Source organism: Oncorhynchus clarkii, chromosome 12, assembly GCF_045791955.1.
Source record: "Oncorhynchus clarkii lewisi isolate Uvic-CL-2024 chromosome 12, UVic_Ocla_1.0, whole genome shotgun sequence".
Classification (NCBI taxonomy): Eukaryota; Metazoa; Chordata; class Actinopteri; order Salmoniformes; family Salmonidae; genus Oncorhynchus; species Oncorhynchus clarkii.
Genome location: NC_092158.1, coordinates 4,331,168 through 4,348,302, shown reverse-complemented (window position 1 = coordinate 4,348,302; position 17,135 = coordinate 4,331,168). Strand labels below are relative to the sequence as shown.

The 17,135-nt window shown below is 47.7% G+C and overlaps 1 protein-coding gene across 1 annotated transcript in view; it reads left to right on the top strand.

Moving 5' to 3' along the window:
- Positions 1–17,135, top strand: part of LOC139421842 (MOB kinase activator 3B-like) — a 67,912-nt gene that overhangs the window by 47,013 nt on the left and 3,764 nt on the right. The window contains exon 3 of the mRNA XM_071172964.1: positions 14,739–14,941. Coding sequence (XP_071029065.1) covers positions 14,739–14,941 — 203 coding nt within the window. The remainder of the gene's footprint in view (positions 1–14,738; positions 14,942–17,135) is intronic.

Here is a 17,135-nt window from a genome sequence, read left to right as displayed (position 1 = left end):
CATCTCTGTGTGGGGTCAGTTTCAGGATAGGGTTAAGGTTACCCAGGGTCATGCTGTCTCTGTGACGGTCTTTGATGTGATAGACTGATGATGACAGTGTTCAAATCTATCTCATGGTGGATGTCTGTTGTAAATTGTACTGTATGTTCAGGGAGTTTACTGTTTGATCCAATCTCCTGAATACAGTGATTCATGTTGTTTGATTTCAATCAAGAGATTTTGAACAGATTTAATATATAATTAAGCGACATAGAGTGGCTTCACACCTTATTAAAGTTAGCTTTACTAATTGCATATATGTATATATTCAGCCTCTGTGTTATAGGCATGAATGGTTGAATTCTTACGGGTTCAACTTTAACCTAATACTTTTGTGCAATAATGGAGTAATCTTTTCCTGGATTGTGAGATCCCCGTATAATCCAGTTTCACCAGACCCGGGGGAGCGGGTTAGGGAGACTGAGGATGAGTCCCAAATGGAACCCTATTCCCTATATAGTGCACTGCTTTAGACCAGAGCCCTATGGGACCCTATTCCCTATATATAGTGCACTACTTTAGACCAGAGCCCTATGGGACCCTATTCCCTATATAGTGCACTACTTTAGACCAGAGCCCTATGGGACCCTATTCCCTATATATAGTGCACTACTTTAGACCAGAGATCCTCTGGAACCCTATTCCCTATATAGTGCACTACTTTAGACCAGAGCCCTATGGAACCCTATTCCCTATATAGTGCACTACTTTAGACCAGAGATCCTATGGACCTACGACTTTGAAATTAGAGTGGCACATAGTGAGGAGTGAGCTCCATCCGTCTAAAACTCAGATCATTCATGCTCTGAATGATATCATCTCCTGTCAGTCATGCACGAGGCACACATTCAAATGATTGATGGTCCCTATAGGCAGGAAATGTTGATGGAAAATTCACTGCTGTGGTTTTCTGTGGGTCTGTAGTATTGATTGCTTTTGATGGACTTTAAAACATCTATGTGTGTCAGTTAAGAGATAATAAATACATCAACTGTATATAGATGTTAAATTGACAGGCATTTGACAATCAAGTTGAGGATTTTATTCCATTGTGGTTCCTGTTTTGAAGTAACAAGTGTTTCCCAGTCAGGAACAGTCTCAAACTGGAAATTAAACCTTTTTCCTTGTTGCTGGTGTCCGTAAAGAGGAATGTAAATTAACTTTACTGAAACAAACACGTGTGTTTACTGCGCATAATTAAATATGAATTACTTATTAATTCAAAACCAACTTGATCAATCCTCTCTTAATCGGATCTAACCTGCCTAACAGGCTACTGCAACACAAACACACAGGGTGCTAGCTGGGTTCATGTAGTGGGCGTACGTTCTGAACGAGTGCCATTCTCTCTCTAGAGACATGTTAAGGACTTCCTCTGTTACTGGAGAATAAGAGGACTTTCTCTCTCTAAAGACATGTTGCAACACTCACTACCGAGTGCCAAACTGCCTCTGGAAGCAATGTCAGCACAAGAACTGTTCGTCTGGAGCGTCATGAAATGGGTTTCCATGGCGGAGCAGCCGCACACAAGCCTAAGATCACCATGCGCAATGCCAAGCGTCGGCTGGAGTGGTGTAAAGCTCACCGCCATTGGACTCTGGAGCAGTGGAAACACGTTCTCTGGAGTGATGAATCACACTTCACCATTTTGCAGTCCGATGGACGAATCTGAGTTTGGCGGATGCCAGGAGAAACTACCTGCCCGGATGCATAGTGCCAACTGTAAAGTTTGGTGGAGGAGGAGGAGTAATGGTCTGGGGCTGTTTTTTCATGGTTCGGGCTAGGCCCCTTAGGTCCAGTGAAGGGAAATCTTAACTCTACAGCATAAAATGACATTCTAGACAATTCTGTGCTTACAACTTTGTGGCAGCAGTATAGAAGGCCCTTTCCTGTTTCAGCATATAAATATTTAAAAATATGTATTCAGACCCTTTACTTAGTACTTTGTTGAAGCACCTTTGGCAGCGATTACAGCCTGGAGTCTTCTTGGGAATGACGCTAGAAGCTTGGCACCTGTATTTGGGTAGATTCTCCCATTCTTCTCTGCAGGGCCTCTCAAGCTCAAGTCAGGTTGGATGGGGAACATCACTGCACAGCTAATTTCAGGTCTATCCAGAGATGTTCAATCGGGTTCAGGTCTGGGCTCTGGCTGGGCCTCTTCTGGACATTCAGAGACTTGTCCCGGAGCCACTCCTGCATTGTCTTGGCTGTGTTTTTAGGGTCATTGTCCTGTTAGAAGGTGAACCTTCACCCCAATCTGAGGTCCTGAGTGCTCTGAAGCAGGTTTTCATCAAGGATCTCTCTGTACTTTGCTCCATTCATCTTTCCCTCGATCCTGACTAGTCTCCCAGTCCCTGCAGCTGAAAAACATCCCCACAGCATGATGCTGCCACCACTATGCTTCACCATAGGGATGGTGCCAGGTTTCCTCCAGACGTGACACTTGGTATTCAGGCCAAAGAGTTCAATCTTGGTTTCATCAGACCAGATAATCTTGTTTCTCATGGTCTAAGAGTCTTTAGGTGCCGTTTGGCAAACTCCAAGTGGCCTGTCATGTGCCTTTTACTGAGGAGTGGCTTCCATCCGGCCACTCTACCATAAAGGCCTGATTGGTGGAGTGCTGCAGAGATGGTTGTCCTTCTGGAAGGTTCTCCCATCTACACAGAAGAACTCTGGAGCTCTGTCAGAGTGACCATCGGGTTCTTGGTCACCTCCTTGACCAAGGCCCTTCTCCCCCAATTGGTCAGTTTGGCCCAGGGCCAGCTCTAAGAAGAGTCTTGGTGGTTCTAAACTTCTTCCATTTCAGAATGATGGAGGCCACTGTGTTCTTGGGGACCTTCAATGCTACAGACATTTTTTGGGTACCCTTCCCCAGATCTGTGCCTCAACACAATCCTGTCTAGGAGCTCTACAGACAATTTCTTCAACCTCATAGCATGGTTTTTGCTCTGACATGCACTGTGTCAACTGTGAGACCTTATATAGACCGGTGTGTGCCTTTCCAAGTCATGTCCAATCAATTGAATTTACCACAGGTGTACTCCAATCAAATTGTAGAAACATCTCAAGGATGCCTAGTTAAATAAAAAATGTAAATGATCAATGGAAACAGGATGCACCTGAGCTCAATTTCAAGTCTCATAGTAAAGAGTCTGAATATTTATGTAAATAAGGTATTTCAGTTTGGTTTTTTTTTTGTATACGTTTGCAATAATTTTTTTATTCCATTTTAGAATAAGTAACAAAATGTGGAAAAAGAGAAAGGGTCTGAATACTTTTTCCCGAATGCCACTGTATATAATAATGTCTATCCGGGTCAGTAACCGACAAGTTGCTGGTTCAAATCCCCGAGCCGACTAGATTAAATATATGTAATTGTGCTCTTGAGCAAGGCACTTAATCCCAAATTGCTCCTATAAATCACTCCGGATAAGAGTGTCTACTAAATTGTAATAATTATTGTTTGATTCACCAAGAAGCTGAATTTCTTTCACCAGAGAAAGCATCATAGCAAGGCAAAAAGCACCTGTCTGTTTTAGTATCTGTAGCTCATAATATTACCTGCCATACTCTTTTTGGCCAGACAGCATCAGAAACATGATCTATACATACTGAGACAGCTGGGGTGCTGTTTCGCTCACTCGGATGACTTCTCCGGTGAGATTGATGAGTCTTGCGGCTCTGTCAGATAGAGGGTGTCTGTGTGACCTTTCAGCTCTGTCAGATAGAGGGTGTCTGTGTGACCTTTCAGCTCTGTCAGAGGGTGTCTGTGTGACCTTTCAGCTCTGTCAGAGGGTGTCTGTGTGACCTTTCAGCTCTGTCAGAGGGTGTCTGTGTGACCTTTCAGCTCTGTCAGAGGGTGTCTGTGTGACCTTTCAGCTCTGTCAGAGGGTGTCTGTGTGACCTTTCAGCTCTGTCAGAGGGTGTCTGTGTGAGCATTCAGCTCTGTCAGAGGGTGTCTGTGTGACCTTTCAGCTCTGTCAGAGGGTGTCTGTGTGACCTTTCAGCTCTGTCAGAGGGTGTCTGTGTGACCTTTCAGCTCTGTCAGAGGGTGTCTGTGTGACCTTTCAGCTCTGTCAGAGGGTGTCTGTGTGACCGTTCAGCTCTGTCAGATAGAGGGTTTCTGTGTGACCTTTCAGCTCTGTCAGAGGGTGTCTGTGTGACCTTTCAGCTCTGTCAGATAGAGGGTGTCTGTGTGACCTTTCAGCTCTGTCAGAGGGTGTCTGTGTGACCTTTCAGCTCTGTGAGAGGGTGTCTGTGTGAGCGTTCAGCTCTGTCAAATAGAGGGTGTCTGTGTGAGCGTTCAGCTCTGTCAGATAGAGGGTGTCTGTGTGAGCGTTCAACTCTATCAGAGGGTGTCTGTGTGACCTTTCAGCTCTGTCAGAGGGTGTCTGTGTGACCTTTCAGCTCTGTCAGAGGGTGTCTGTGTGAGCGTTCAGCTCTGTCAGAGGGTGTCTGTGTGACCTTTCAGCTCTGTCAGATAGAGGGTGTCTGTGTGAGCGTTTAGCTCTGTCAGATAGAGGGTGTCTGTGTGAGCGTTCAGCTCTGTCAGAGGGTGTCTGTGTGAGCGTTCAGCTCCGTTAGATAGAGGGTGTCTGTGTGACCGTTCAGCTCTGTCAGAGGGTGTCTGTGTGAGCGTTCAGCTCTGTCAGAGGGTGTCTGTGTGAGCGTTCAGCTCTGTCAGATAGAGGGTGTCTGTGTGAGCGTTCAGCTCTGTCAGATAGAGGGTGTCTGTCACACAGGGAATAGGGTTCCATAAGGCTATGGTCTAAAGTAGTGCACTATATAGGGAATAGGGTTCCATGCGGCTCTGGTCTAAAGTAGTGCACTATATAGGGAATAGGGTTCCATAGGGCTCTGGTCTAAAGTAGTGCACTATATAGGGAATAGGGTTCCATAGGGCTCTGGTCTAAAGTAGTGCACTATATAGAGGGAATAGGGTTCCATAGGGCTCTGGTCTAAAGTAGTGCACTACATAGGGAATAGGGTTCCATAGGGCTCTGGTCTAAAGTAGTGCACTACATAGGGAATAGGGTTCCATAGGGCTCTGGCCTAAATTAGTGCACTACATAGGGAATGTGCTCTCAAGCTCAGCTGCTGTACATCTTCAATATCCCTCAGACTGGTCCTATTGTAAATGTGTGGCTGGTAACCAACCTCTTCCTCTCTCTGTGATGACCTAGACCCAGTCAGTATTGACCTGCTCTGGTCGCTCTGTGGATTGGATTACCAAAAACATCTCAGGCTGCAGACAGTCAGAGACGGACAGAGATGGACGGAGACAGACTGAGATGGACGGACAGATAGAGACAGACAGACAGACAGACACGGTAGTAACCCGTAGTGTCTGTCCTGTAGTCTGACAGTCTGGTTGTATTGTCCTGGTCTGTCCTGGTCTGTCCTGGTTGTATTGTCCTGGTCTGTCCTGTAGTCTGATAGTCTGGTTGTATTGTCCTGGTCTGTCCTGGTCTGTCCTGTAGTCTGACAGTCTGGTTGTATTGTCCTGGTCTGTCCTGGTTGTATTGTCCTGGTCTGTCCTGGTTATATTGTCCTGGTCTGTCCTGTTCTGTCCTGTAGTCTGATAGTCTGGTTGTATTGTCCTGGTCTGTCCTGTAGTCTGATGGTCTGGTTGTATTGTCCTGGTCTGTCCTGTAGTCTGACAGTCTGGTTGTATTGTCCTGGTCTGTCCTGGTCTGTCCTGGTTGTATTGTCCTGGTCTGTCCTGGTTATATTGTCCTGGTCTGTCCTGGTCTGTCCTGTAGTCTGATAGTCTGGTTGTATTGTCCTGGTGTGTCCTGGTCTGTCCTGTAGTCTGATGGTCTGGTTGTATTGTCCTGGTCTGTCCTGGTCTGTCCTGGTTGTATTGTCATGGTCTGTCCTGTAGTCTGATAGTCTGGTTGTATTGTCCTGGTCTGTCCTGGCCTGTTATGGTTGTATTGTCCTGGCCTGTTATGGCTGTATTGTCCTGGTCTGTCCTGTAGTCTGATAGTCTGGTTGTATTGTCCTGGTCTGTCCTGGTCTGTCCTGTAGTCTGATAGTCTGGTTGTATTGTCCTGGCCTGTTATGGTTATATTGTCCTGGTCTGTCCTGGTTGTATTGTCCTGGTCTGTCCTGGTCTGTCCTGTAGTCTGATAGTCTGGTTGTATTGTCCTGGTCTGTCCTGGTCTGTCCTGGTTGTATTGTCCTGGTCTGTCCTAGTCTGATAGTCTGGTTGTATTGTCCTGGTCTGTCCTGGTCTGTCCTGGTTGTATTGTCCTGGTCTGTCCTGGTTATATTGTCCTGGTCTGTCCTGTAGTCTGATAGTCTGGTTGTATTGTCCTGGTCTGTCCTGGTCTGTCCTGGTTGTATTGTCCTGGTCTGTCCTGGTCTGTCCTGTAGCCTGATAGTCTGGTTGTATTGTCCTGGTCTGTCCTGTAGTCTGACAGTCTGGTTGTATTGTCCTGATCTGTCCTGGTCTGTCCTGGTTGTATTGTCCTGGTCTGTCCTGGTCTGTCCTGTAGTCTGATAGTCTGGTTGTATTGTCCTGGTCTGTTATGGTTATATTGTCCTGGTCTGTCCTTGTTGTATTGTCCTGGCCTGTTATGGTTATATTGTCCTGGTCTGTCCTGGTCTGTCCTGTAGTCTGATGGTCTGGTTGTATTGTCCTGGCCTGTTATGGTTATATTGTCCTGGTCTGTCCTGGTCTGTCCTGTAGTCTGATAGTCTGGTTGTATTGTCCTGGTCTGTCCTGTAGTCTGATAGTCTGGTTGTATTGTCCTGGTCTGTCCTGTAGTCTGATAGTCTGGTTGTATTGTCCTGGTCTGTCCTGTTCTGTCCTGTAGTCTGATGGCCAGGTTATATTGTCCTGGTCTGTCCTGGTCTGTCCTGTAGTCTGACAGTCTGGTTGTATTGTCCTGGTCTGTCCTGGTCTGTCCTGGTTGTATTGTCCTGGTCTGTCCTGTAGTCTGATAGTCTGGTTGTATTGTCCTGGCCTGTTATGGTTATATTGTCCTGGTCTGTCCTGGTTGTATTGTCCTGGCCTGTTATGGTTATATTGTCCTGGTCTGTCCTGGTCTGTCCTGTAGTCTGATAGTCTGGTTGTATTGTCCTGGTCTGTCCTGTAGTCTGACAGTCTGGTTGTATTGTCCTGGTCTGTCCTGGTCTGTCCTGGTTGTATTGTCCTGGTCTGTCCTGGTCTGTCCTGGTTGTATTGTCCTGGTCTGTCCTGGTCTGTCCTGTAGTCTGATAGTCTGGTTGTATTGTCCTGGTCTGTCCTGGTCTGTCCTGTAGTCTGATAGTCTGGTTGTATTGTCCTGGTCTGTCCTGGTCTGTCCTGTAGTCTGATAGTCTGGTTGTATTGTCCTGGTCTGTCCAGGTCTGTCCTGTAGTCTGATAGTCTTGTTGTATTGTCCTGGTCTGTCCTGGTCTGTCCTGTAGTCTGATAGTCTGGTTTTATTGTCCTGGTCTGTCCTGTAGTCTGATAGTCTGGTTGTATTGTCCTGGTCTGTCCTGGTCTGTCCTGTAGTCTGATAGTCTGGTTTTATTGTCCTGGTCTGTCCTGTAGTCTGATAGTCTGGTTGTATTGTCCTGGTCTGTCCTGGTCTGTCCTGTAGTCTGATAGTCTGGTTGTATATTCCTAGTCTGTCCTGGTCTGTCCTGTAGTCTGATGGCCAGGTTGTATTGTACTGGTCTGTCCTGGTCTGTCCTGTAGTCTGATAGTCTGGTTGTATTGTCCTGGTCTGTCCTGGTCTGTCCTGTAGTCTGACAGTCTGGTTGTATTGTCCTGGTCTGTCCTGGTCTGTCCTGTAGTCTGATGGTCTGGTTGTATTGTCCTGGTCTGTCCTGTAGTCTGATGGTCAGGTTGTATTGTCCTGGTCTGTCCTGGTCTGTCCTGGTTGTATTGTCCTGGTCTGTCCTGTAGTCTGATAGTCTGGTTGTATTGTCCTGGTCTGTCCTGGTCTGTCCTGGTTGTATTGTCCTGGTCTGTCCTGGTCTGTCCTGGTTGTATTGTCCTGGTCTGTCCTGGTCTGTCCTGTAGTCTGATAGTCTGGTTGTATTGTCCTGGTCTGTCCTGGTCTGTCCTGTAGTCTGATAGTCTGGTTGTATTGTCCTGGTCTGTCCTGGTCTGTCCTGTAGTCTGATAGTCTTGTTGTATTGTCCTGGTCTGTCCTGGTCTGTCCTGTAGTCTGATAGTCTGGTTGTATTGTCCTGGTCTGTCCTGGTCTGTCCTGTAGTCTGATAGTCTGGTTGTATTGTCCTGGTCTGTCTTGGTCTGTCCTGTAGTCTGATAGTCTGGTTGTATTGTCCTGGTCTGTCCTGGTCTGTCCTGTAGTCTGATAGTCTGGTTTTATTGTCCTGGTCTGTCCTGTAGTCTGATAGTCTGGTTGTATTGTCCTGGTCTGTCCTGGTCTGTCCTGTAGTCTGATAGTCTGGTTGTATTGTCCTGGTCTGTCCTGGTCTGTCCTGTAGTCTGATGGCCAGGTTGTATTGTCCTGGTCTGTCCTGGTCTGTCCTGTAGTCTGATGTTCAGGTTGTATTGTCCTGGTCTGTCCTGTAGTCTGATAGTCTGGTTGTATTGTCCTGGTCTGTCCTGGTCTGTCCTGTAGTCTGATGGTCAGGTTATATTGTTCTGGTCTGTTCTGGTCTGTCCTGTAGTCTGACAGTCTGGTTGTATTGTCCTGGTCTGTCCTGGTCTGTCCTGTAGTCTGATGGTCTGGTTGTATTGTCCTGGTCTGTCCTGTAGTCTGATAGTCTGGTTGTATTGTCCTCGTCTGTCCTGGTCTGTCCTGTAGTCTGACAGTCTGGTTGTATTGTCCTAGTCTGTCCTGGTCTGTCCTGTAGTCTGATGGCCAGGTTGTATTTTCCTGGTCTGTCCTGGTCTGTCCTGTAGTCTGATAGTCTGGTTGTATTGTCCTGGTCTGTCCTGGTCTGTCCTGTAGTCTGACAGTCTGGTTGTATTGTCCTGGTTTGTCCTGGTCTGTCCTGTAGTCTGATGGTCTGGTTGTATTGTCCTGGTCTGTCCTGTAGTCTGATGGTCAGGTTGTATTGTCCTGGTCTGTCCTGGTCTGTCCTGGTTGTATTGTCCTGGTCTGTCCTGGTTGTATTGTCCTAGTCTGTCCTGGTCTGTCCTGTAGTCTGATGGCCAGGTTGTATTGTCCTGGTCTGTCCTGGTCTGTCCTGTAGTCTGACAGTCTGGTTGTATTGTCCTGGTCTGTCCTGGTCTGTCCTGTAGTCTGATAGTCTGGTTGTATTGTCCTAGTCTGTCCTGGTCTGTCCTGTAGTCTGATGGCCAGGTTGTATTGTCCTGGTCTGTCCTGGTCTGTCCTGTAGTCTGATAGTCTGGTTGTATTGTCCTGGTCTGTCCTGGTCTGTCCTGTAGTCTGACAGTCTGGTTGTATTGTCCTGGTCTGTCCTGGTCTATCCTGTAGTCTGATGGTCTGGTTGTATTGTCCTGGTCTGTCCTGTAGTCTGATGGTCAGGTTGTATTGTCCTGGTCTGTCCTGGTCTGTCCTGGTTGTATTGTCCTGGTCTGTCCTGGTTGTATTGTCCTGGTCTGTCCTGGTCTGTCCTGTAGTCTGATAGTCTTGTTGTATTGTCCTGGTCTGTCCTGGTCTGTCCTGTAGTCTGATAGTCTGGTTGTATTGTCCTGGTCTGTCCTGGTCTGTCCTGTAGTCTGATAGTCTGGTTGTATTGTCCTGGTCTGTCCTGGTCTGTCCTGTAGTCTGACAGTCTGGTTGTATTGTCCTGGTCTGTCCTGGTCTGTCCTGTAGTCTGATGGTCTGGTTGTATTGTCCTGGTCTGTCCTGTAGTCTGATGGTCAGGTTGTATTGTCCTGGTCTGTCCTGGTCTGTCCTGGTTGTATTGTCCTGGTCTGTCCTGTAGTCTGATGGTCAGGTTGTATTGTCCTGGTCTGTCCTGTAGTCTGATAGTCTGGTTGTAATGTCCTGGTCTGTGCTGGTCTGTCCTGTAGTCTGATGGTCAGGTTGTATTGTCCTGGTCTGTCCTGGTCTGTCCTGTAGTCTGATGGTCTGGTTGTATTGTCCTGGTCTGTCCTGTAGTCTCATAGTCTGGTTGTATTGTCCTGGTCTGTCCTGGTCTGTCCTGTAGTCTGATAGTCTGGTTGTATTGTCCTGGTCTGTCCTGGTTGTATTGTCCTGGTCTGTCCTGGTTTTATTGTCCTGGTCTGTCCTGTAGTCTGACAGTCTGGTTGTATTGTCCTGGTCTGTCCTGTAGTCTGATAGTCTGGTTATATTGTCCTGGTCTGTCCTGGTCTGTCCTGGTTGTATTGTCCTGGTCTGTCCTGGTTTTATTGTCCTGGTCTTTCCTGTAGTCTGACAGTCTGGTTGTATTGTCCTGGTCTGTCCTGGTCTGTCCTGGTTGTATTGTCCTGGTCTGTCCTGTAGTCTGATAGTCTGGTTGTATTGTCCTGGTCTGTCCTGGTTGTATTGTCCTGGTCTGTCCTGGTCTGTCCTGGTTGTATTGTCCTGGTCTGTCCTGTAGTCTGATAGTCTGGTTGTATTGTCCTGGTCTGTCCTGGTCTGTCCTGTAATCTGATGGTCTGGTTGTATTGTCCTGGTCTGTCCTGGTCTGTCCTGGTCTGTCCTGTAGTCTGATGGTCTGGTTGTATTGTCCTGGTCTGTCCTGGTTGTATTGTCCCGGTCTGTCCTGTAGTCTGATATTCTGGTTGTATTGTCCTGGTCTGTCCTGTAGTCTGATAGTCTGGTTGTATTGTCCTGGTCTGTCCTGGTCTGTCCTGTAGTCTGATGGTCTGGTTGTATTGTCCTGGTTGTATTGACAATACAGTGCCACTGACACGGCCTGCAACGAAAACATGCGGTCTCTCCTTCACTGCAGCCGAGGTGAGTAAGACATTTAAACGTGTTAACCCTCGCAAGGCTGCAGGCCCAGATGGCATCCCCAGCCGCGCCCTCAGAGCATGCGCAGACCAGCTGGCCGGTGTGTTTACGGACATATTCAATCAATCCCTATACCAGTCTGCTGTTCCCACATGCTTCAAGAGGGCCACCATTGTTCCTGTTCCCAAGAAAGCTAAGGTAACTGAGCTAAATGACTACCGCCCCGTAGCACTCACATCCGTCATCATGAAGTGCTTTGAGAGACTAGTCAAGGACCATATCACCTCCACCCTACCTGACACCCTAGACCCACTCCAATTTGCTTACCGCCCAAATAGGTCCACAGACGATGCAATCTCAACCACACTGCACACTGCCCTAACCCATCTGGACAAGAGGAATACCTATGTGAGAATGCTGTTCATCGACTACAGCTCGGCATTCAACACCATAGTACCCTCCAAGCTCGTCATCAAGCTCGAGACCCTGGGTCTCGACCCCGCCCTGTGCAACTGGGTACTGGACTTCCTGACGGGCCGCCCCCAGGTGGTGAGGGTAGGCAACAACATCTCCTCCCCGCTGATCCTCAACACTGGGGCCCCACAAGGTTGCGTTCTGAGCCCTCTCCTGTACTCCCTGTTCACCCACGACTGCGTGGCCACGCACGCCTCCAACTCAATCATCAAGTTTGCGGACGACACAACAGTGGTAGGCTTGATTACCAACAACGATGAGACGGCCTACAGGGAGGAGGTGAGGGCCCTCGGAGTGTGGTGTCAGGAAAACAACCTCACACTCAACGTCAACAAAACTAAGGAGATGATTGTGGACTTCAGGAAACAGCAGAGGGAACACCCCCCTATCCACATCGATGGAACAGTAGTGGAGAGGGTAGCAAGTTTTAAGTTCCTCGGCATACACATCACAGACAAACTGAATTGGTCCACTCACACAGACAGCATCGTGAAGAAGGCGCAGCAGCGCCTCTTCAACCTCAGGAGGCTGAAGAAATTCGGCTTGTCACCAAAAGCACTCACAAACTTCTACAGATGCACAATCGAGAGCATCCTGGCGGGCTGTATCACCGCCTGGTATGGCAACTGCACCGCCCTCAACCGTAAGGCTCTCCAGAGGGTAGTGAGGTCTGCACAACGCATCACCGGGGGCAAACTACCTGCCCTCCAGGACACCTACACCACCCGATGTCACAGGAAGGCCATAAAGATCATCAAGGACATCAACCACCCGAGCCACTGCCTGTTCACTCCGCTATCATCCAGAAGGCGAGGTCAGTACAGGTGCATCAAAGCTGGGACCGAGAGACTGAAAAACAGCTTCTATCTCAAGGCCATCAGACTGTTAAACAGCCACCACTAACACTGAGTGGCTGCTGCCAACACACTGACACTGACTCAACTCCAGCCACTTTAATAATGGGAATTGATGGGAAATGATGTAAATATATCACTAGCCACTTTAAACAATGCTACCTTATATAAATGTTACTTACCCTACATTATTCATCTCATACGCATACGTATATACTGTACTCTATATCATCGACGGTATCCTTATGTAATACATGTATCACTAGCCACTTTATACTATACTATGCCACTTTGTTTACATACTCATCTCATTTGTACATACTGTACCCGATACCATCTACTGTATCTTGCCTATGCTGCTCTGTACCATCACTCATTCATATATCCTTATGTACATATTCTTTATCCCCTTACACTGTGTACAAGACAGTAGTTTGGAATTGTTAGTTAGATTACTTGTTATTACTGCATTGTCGGAACTAGAAGCACAAGCATTTCGCTACACTCGCATTAACATCTGCTAACCATGTGTATGTGACAAATAAAATTTGATTTGATTTGATTTGATTTGATTTGTCCTGGTCTGTCCTGGTTGTATTGTCCTGGTCTGTCATGGTCTGTCCTGGTTGTATTGTCCTGGTCTGTCCTGTAGTCTGATAGTCTGGTTGTATTGTCCTGGTCTGTACTTGTTGCATTGTCCTGGCCTGTTATGGTTATATTGTCCTGGTCTGTCACTGGTTGTATTGTCCTGGTCTGTCCTGGTTGTATTGTCCTGGTTGTATTGATGGAGTTGTCCCTGTATGTGTCCTATGCTGGGGACATTTCCAACTGTCCATCAATGAAGTTTATACAATTCAATTATATCTACAAGATCGGGATACATGCCGGTCGGTTGGCTGATATGTCTTTGGCTTAGATCATGCATTTGATGCCATGCACAGTTGTTGGTCTCCATAGCATCACTGTGTGGTTGTATTATTACCAGAGTGGGATACGGGTTGTGTGGCATGTCGTTGACAAAATGTTATCCATGTTACCATTAACAGACTGTGTTTGTGTTCATACTGCAGGGTAAACAGACTGTGTTTGTGTCCATACTGCAGTGTAAACAGACAGTGTTTGTGTCCATACTGCAGGGTAAACAGACTCTGTTTGTGTCCATACTGCAGGGTAAACAGACTGTGTTTGTGTTCATACTGCAGTGTAAACAGACTGTGTTTGTGTTCATACTGCAGGGTAAACAGACTGTGTTTGTGTCCATACTGCAGTGTTAACAGACTGTGTTTGTGTCCATACTGCAGTGTAAACAGACTGTGTTTGTGTTCATACTGCAGGGTAAACAGACTGTGTTTGTGTCCATACTGCAGTGTAAACAGACTGTGTTTGTGTCCATACTGCAGTGTAAACAGACTCTGTTTGTGTTCATACTGCAGGGTAAACAGACTGTGTTTGTGTCCATACTGCAGGGTAAACAGACTCTGTTTGTGTTCATACTGCAGTGTAAACAGACTGTGTTTGTGTCCATACTGCAGTGTAAACAGACTGTGTTTGTGTCCATACTGCAGTGTAAACAGACTGTGTTTGTGTCCATACTGCAGTGTAAACAGACTCTGTTTGTGTTCATACTGCAGGGTAAACAGACTGTGTTTGTGTTCATACTGCAGGGTAAACAGATTATGTTTGTGTCCATACTGCAGGGTAAACAGACTCTGTTTGTGTTCATACTGCAGGGTAAACAGACTCTGTTTGTGACCTTACTGCAGGGTAAACAGACTGTGTTCATACTGCAGGGTAAACAGACTCTGTTTGTGACCTTACTGCAGGGTAAACAGATTATGTTTGTGTCCATACTGCAGGGTAAACAGACTCTGTTTGTGTTCATACTGCAGGGTAAACAGACTCTGTTTGTGACCTTACTGCAGGGTAAACGGACTGTGTTCATACTGCAGGGTAAACAGACTCTGTTTGTGACCTTACCGCAGGGTAAACAGACTGTTGGTCTCTGTTGGCTCTCTGCTGCCACCTGCCTGCATGTCAAAGGAATTACATTATTTTTTTTCTGGATTAATTGACACATAAACAAACATTACAATAATTCACTGTGATAATTAAATTATAATTCTGCTTCTGCGGTTCTCTGCATTGTGCATGGCATAAAGAATAAAAAATAAATTAAAACAAAATCCCTCTCTCTCTCCCCTTCCCTTTCCCTCTCTCTCTCTCTCTCTCCCTCTCTCTTTCCCTCTCTTTCCCTCTCTCTCTCCCCCCTTCCCTTTCCCTCTCTCTCTTTCCCTCCCTCTCTCCCTCCCTCTCTCTTTCCCTCTCTCTTTCCATCTCTCTTTCCATCTCTCTTTCCCTCTCTCTTTCCCTCTCTCTCTCCCCCCTTCCCTTTCCCTCTCTCTCTCTCTCTCTCTCTCTCTCTCTCTCTCTCTCTCTCTCTCTCTCTCTCTCTCTCTCTCTCTCTCTCTCTCTCTCTCTCTCTTTCTTTCTTTCTTTCTTTCTTTCTTTCTTTCTTTCTTTCTTTCTTTCCCCACAGGTATCCCCTTCCCCAAGAACTTCACCCAGATCTGTAAGAAGATCATCTGCCGTCTGTTCCGGGTGTTTGTCCACGTCTACATCCACCATTTTGACCGTATGATCCTGATGGGAGCTGAGGCCCATGTTAACACCTGCTATAAGCACTTCTACTACTTCAGCACAGAGCTCAACCTCATAGACCGCAAGGAGCTGGAGCCACTGGTGAGTATAGAGAGAAGTGTCCCAAATGGCTCCCTATTCCCTATATAGTTTACTACTTTAGAACAGAGCCCTTTGGAACCCTATTCCCTATTATATAGTGCTTTAGACCAAGGCTGGTGAGTAGTAATGCAATCCTCTCAGACATACAGGAGGCTAGGGGTTAGGGGTTAGGGGCTAGGGGTTTGGGGCTAGGGGTTAGGGGCTAGGGGTTAGGGGCTAGGGGTTTATTAAGGCTCTGGACTGGTGTCATCTAGAGGCTGACTGGACTGGTGTCATCTAGAGGCTGACTGGACTGGTGTCACCTAGAGGCTGAATGGACTGGTGTCACCTAGAGGCTGAATGGACTGGTGTCACCTAGAGACTGACTGGACTGGTGTCATCTAGTGGCTGACTGGACTGGTGTCACCTAGAGGCTAACTGGACTGGTGTCACCTAGAGGCTGACTGGACATGTGTCACCTAGAGGCTGACTGGACTGGTATCAACTAGAGGCTGAATTGACTGGTGTCATCTAGAGGCTGAATGGACTTGTGTCACCTAGAGGCTGACTGACTGGTGCCACCTAGAGGCTGACTGGACTGGTGCCACCTAGAGGCTGAATTGACTGGTGTCACCTAGAGGCTGACTGGACTGGTGTCACCTAGAGGCTGACTGGACTGGTGTCACCTAGAGGCTGAATTGACTGGTGTCACCTAGAGGCTGACTGGACTGGTGCCACCTAGAGGCTGACTGACTGGTGCCACCTAGAGGCTGACTGGACTGGTGCCACCTAGAGGCTGACTGACTGGTGTCATCTAGAGGCTGAATGGACTTGTGTCACCTAGAGGCTAACTGACTGGTGTCATCTAGAGGCTGAATGGACTTGTGTCACCTAGAGGCTGAATGGACTGGTGTCATCTAGAGGCCGACTGGACTGGTGTCACCTAGAGGCCGACTGGACTGGTGTCACCTAGAGGCCGACTGGACTGGTGTCACCTAGAGGCCGACTGGACTGGTGTCACCTAGAGGCCGACTGGACTGGTGTCACCTAGAGGCTGACTGGACTGGTGTCACCTAGAGGCTGACTGGACTGGTGTCACCTAGAGGCTGACTGGACTGGTGTCATCTAGAGGCTGACTGGACTGGTGTTTCCTAGAGGCTGACTGGACTGGTGTCACCTAGAGGCTGACTGGACTGGTGTCACCTAGAGGCTGACTGGACTGGTGTCACCTAGAGGCTGACTGGACTGGTGTCACCTAGAGGCCGACTGGACTGGTGTCATCTAGAGGCTGATTGGACTGGTGTCACCTAGAGGCTGAATGGACTTGTGTCACCTAGAGGCTGACTGGACTGGTGCCACCTAGAGGCTGAATGGACTGGTGCCACCTAGAGGCTGAATGGACTGGTGCCACCTAGAGGCTGAATGGACTGGTGTCACCTAGAGGCTGACTGGACTGGTGCCAACTAGAGGTTGGATGGACTGGTGCCACCTAGAGGCTGACTGGACTGATGTAAGGCAGCATTAGAATAGATGTTCTATGTTTTCTTAAAAATGTGAAAAACTGTTGCCTGGTCAGTGTTCCTTAAGAAAACATTCTAGTTTAGTTGTAGGTTTTCATTGTATTCCATTTTCTCCTCTTGTCTACTTCCTCTATCAGCCTCCATACAGTGGAACAGGGAGATATAATCAGTCCTCTATCAGCCTCCATACAGTGGAACAGGGAGATATAATCAGTCCTCTATCAGCCTCCATACAGTGGAACAGGGAGATATATCCAGTACACGGCAGGGAGATGGGATCAGTCTGGTTCTGGTCTCCAGTACATGGCAGGGAGATGGGATCAGTCTGGTTCTGGTCTCCAGTACACGGCAGGGAGATGGGATCAGTCTGGTTCTGGTCTCCAGTACACAGCAGGAAGATGGGATCAGTCTGGTTCTGGTCACCAGTACACGGCAGGGACAGACAGATGTCTTCTGCCAGCTCCTGTGAGTCCTTCTCATTTGGCCTTATGGTGGCTCAGCAGAAAGATTCGGACAAGAGGAGTAATGGGGGAATATGGGGGAATATGGGGAATGGGGGAATATGGGGAATGGGGGAATATGGGGAATGGGGGAATATGGGGAATGGGGGAATATGGGGGAATATGGGGAATGGGGGAATATGGGGAATATGGGGAATGGGGGAATATGGGGGAATGGGGGAATATGGGGGAATA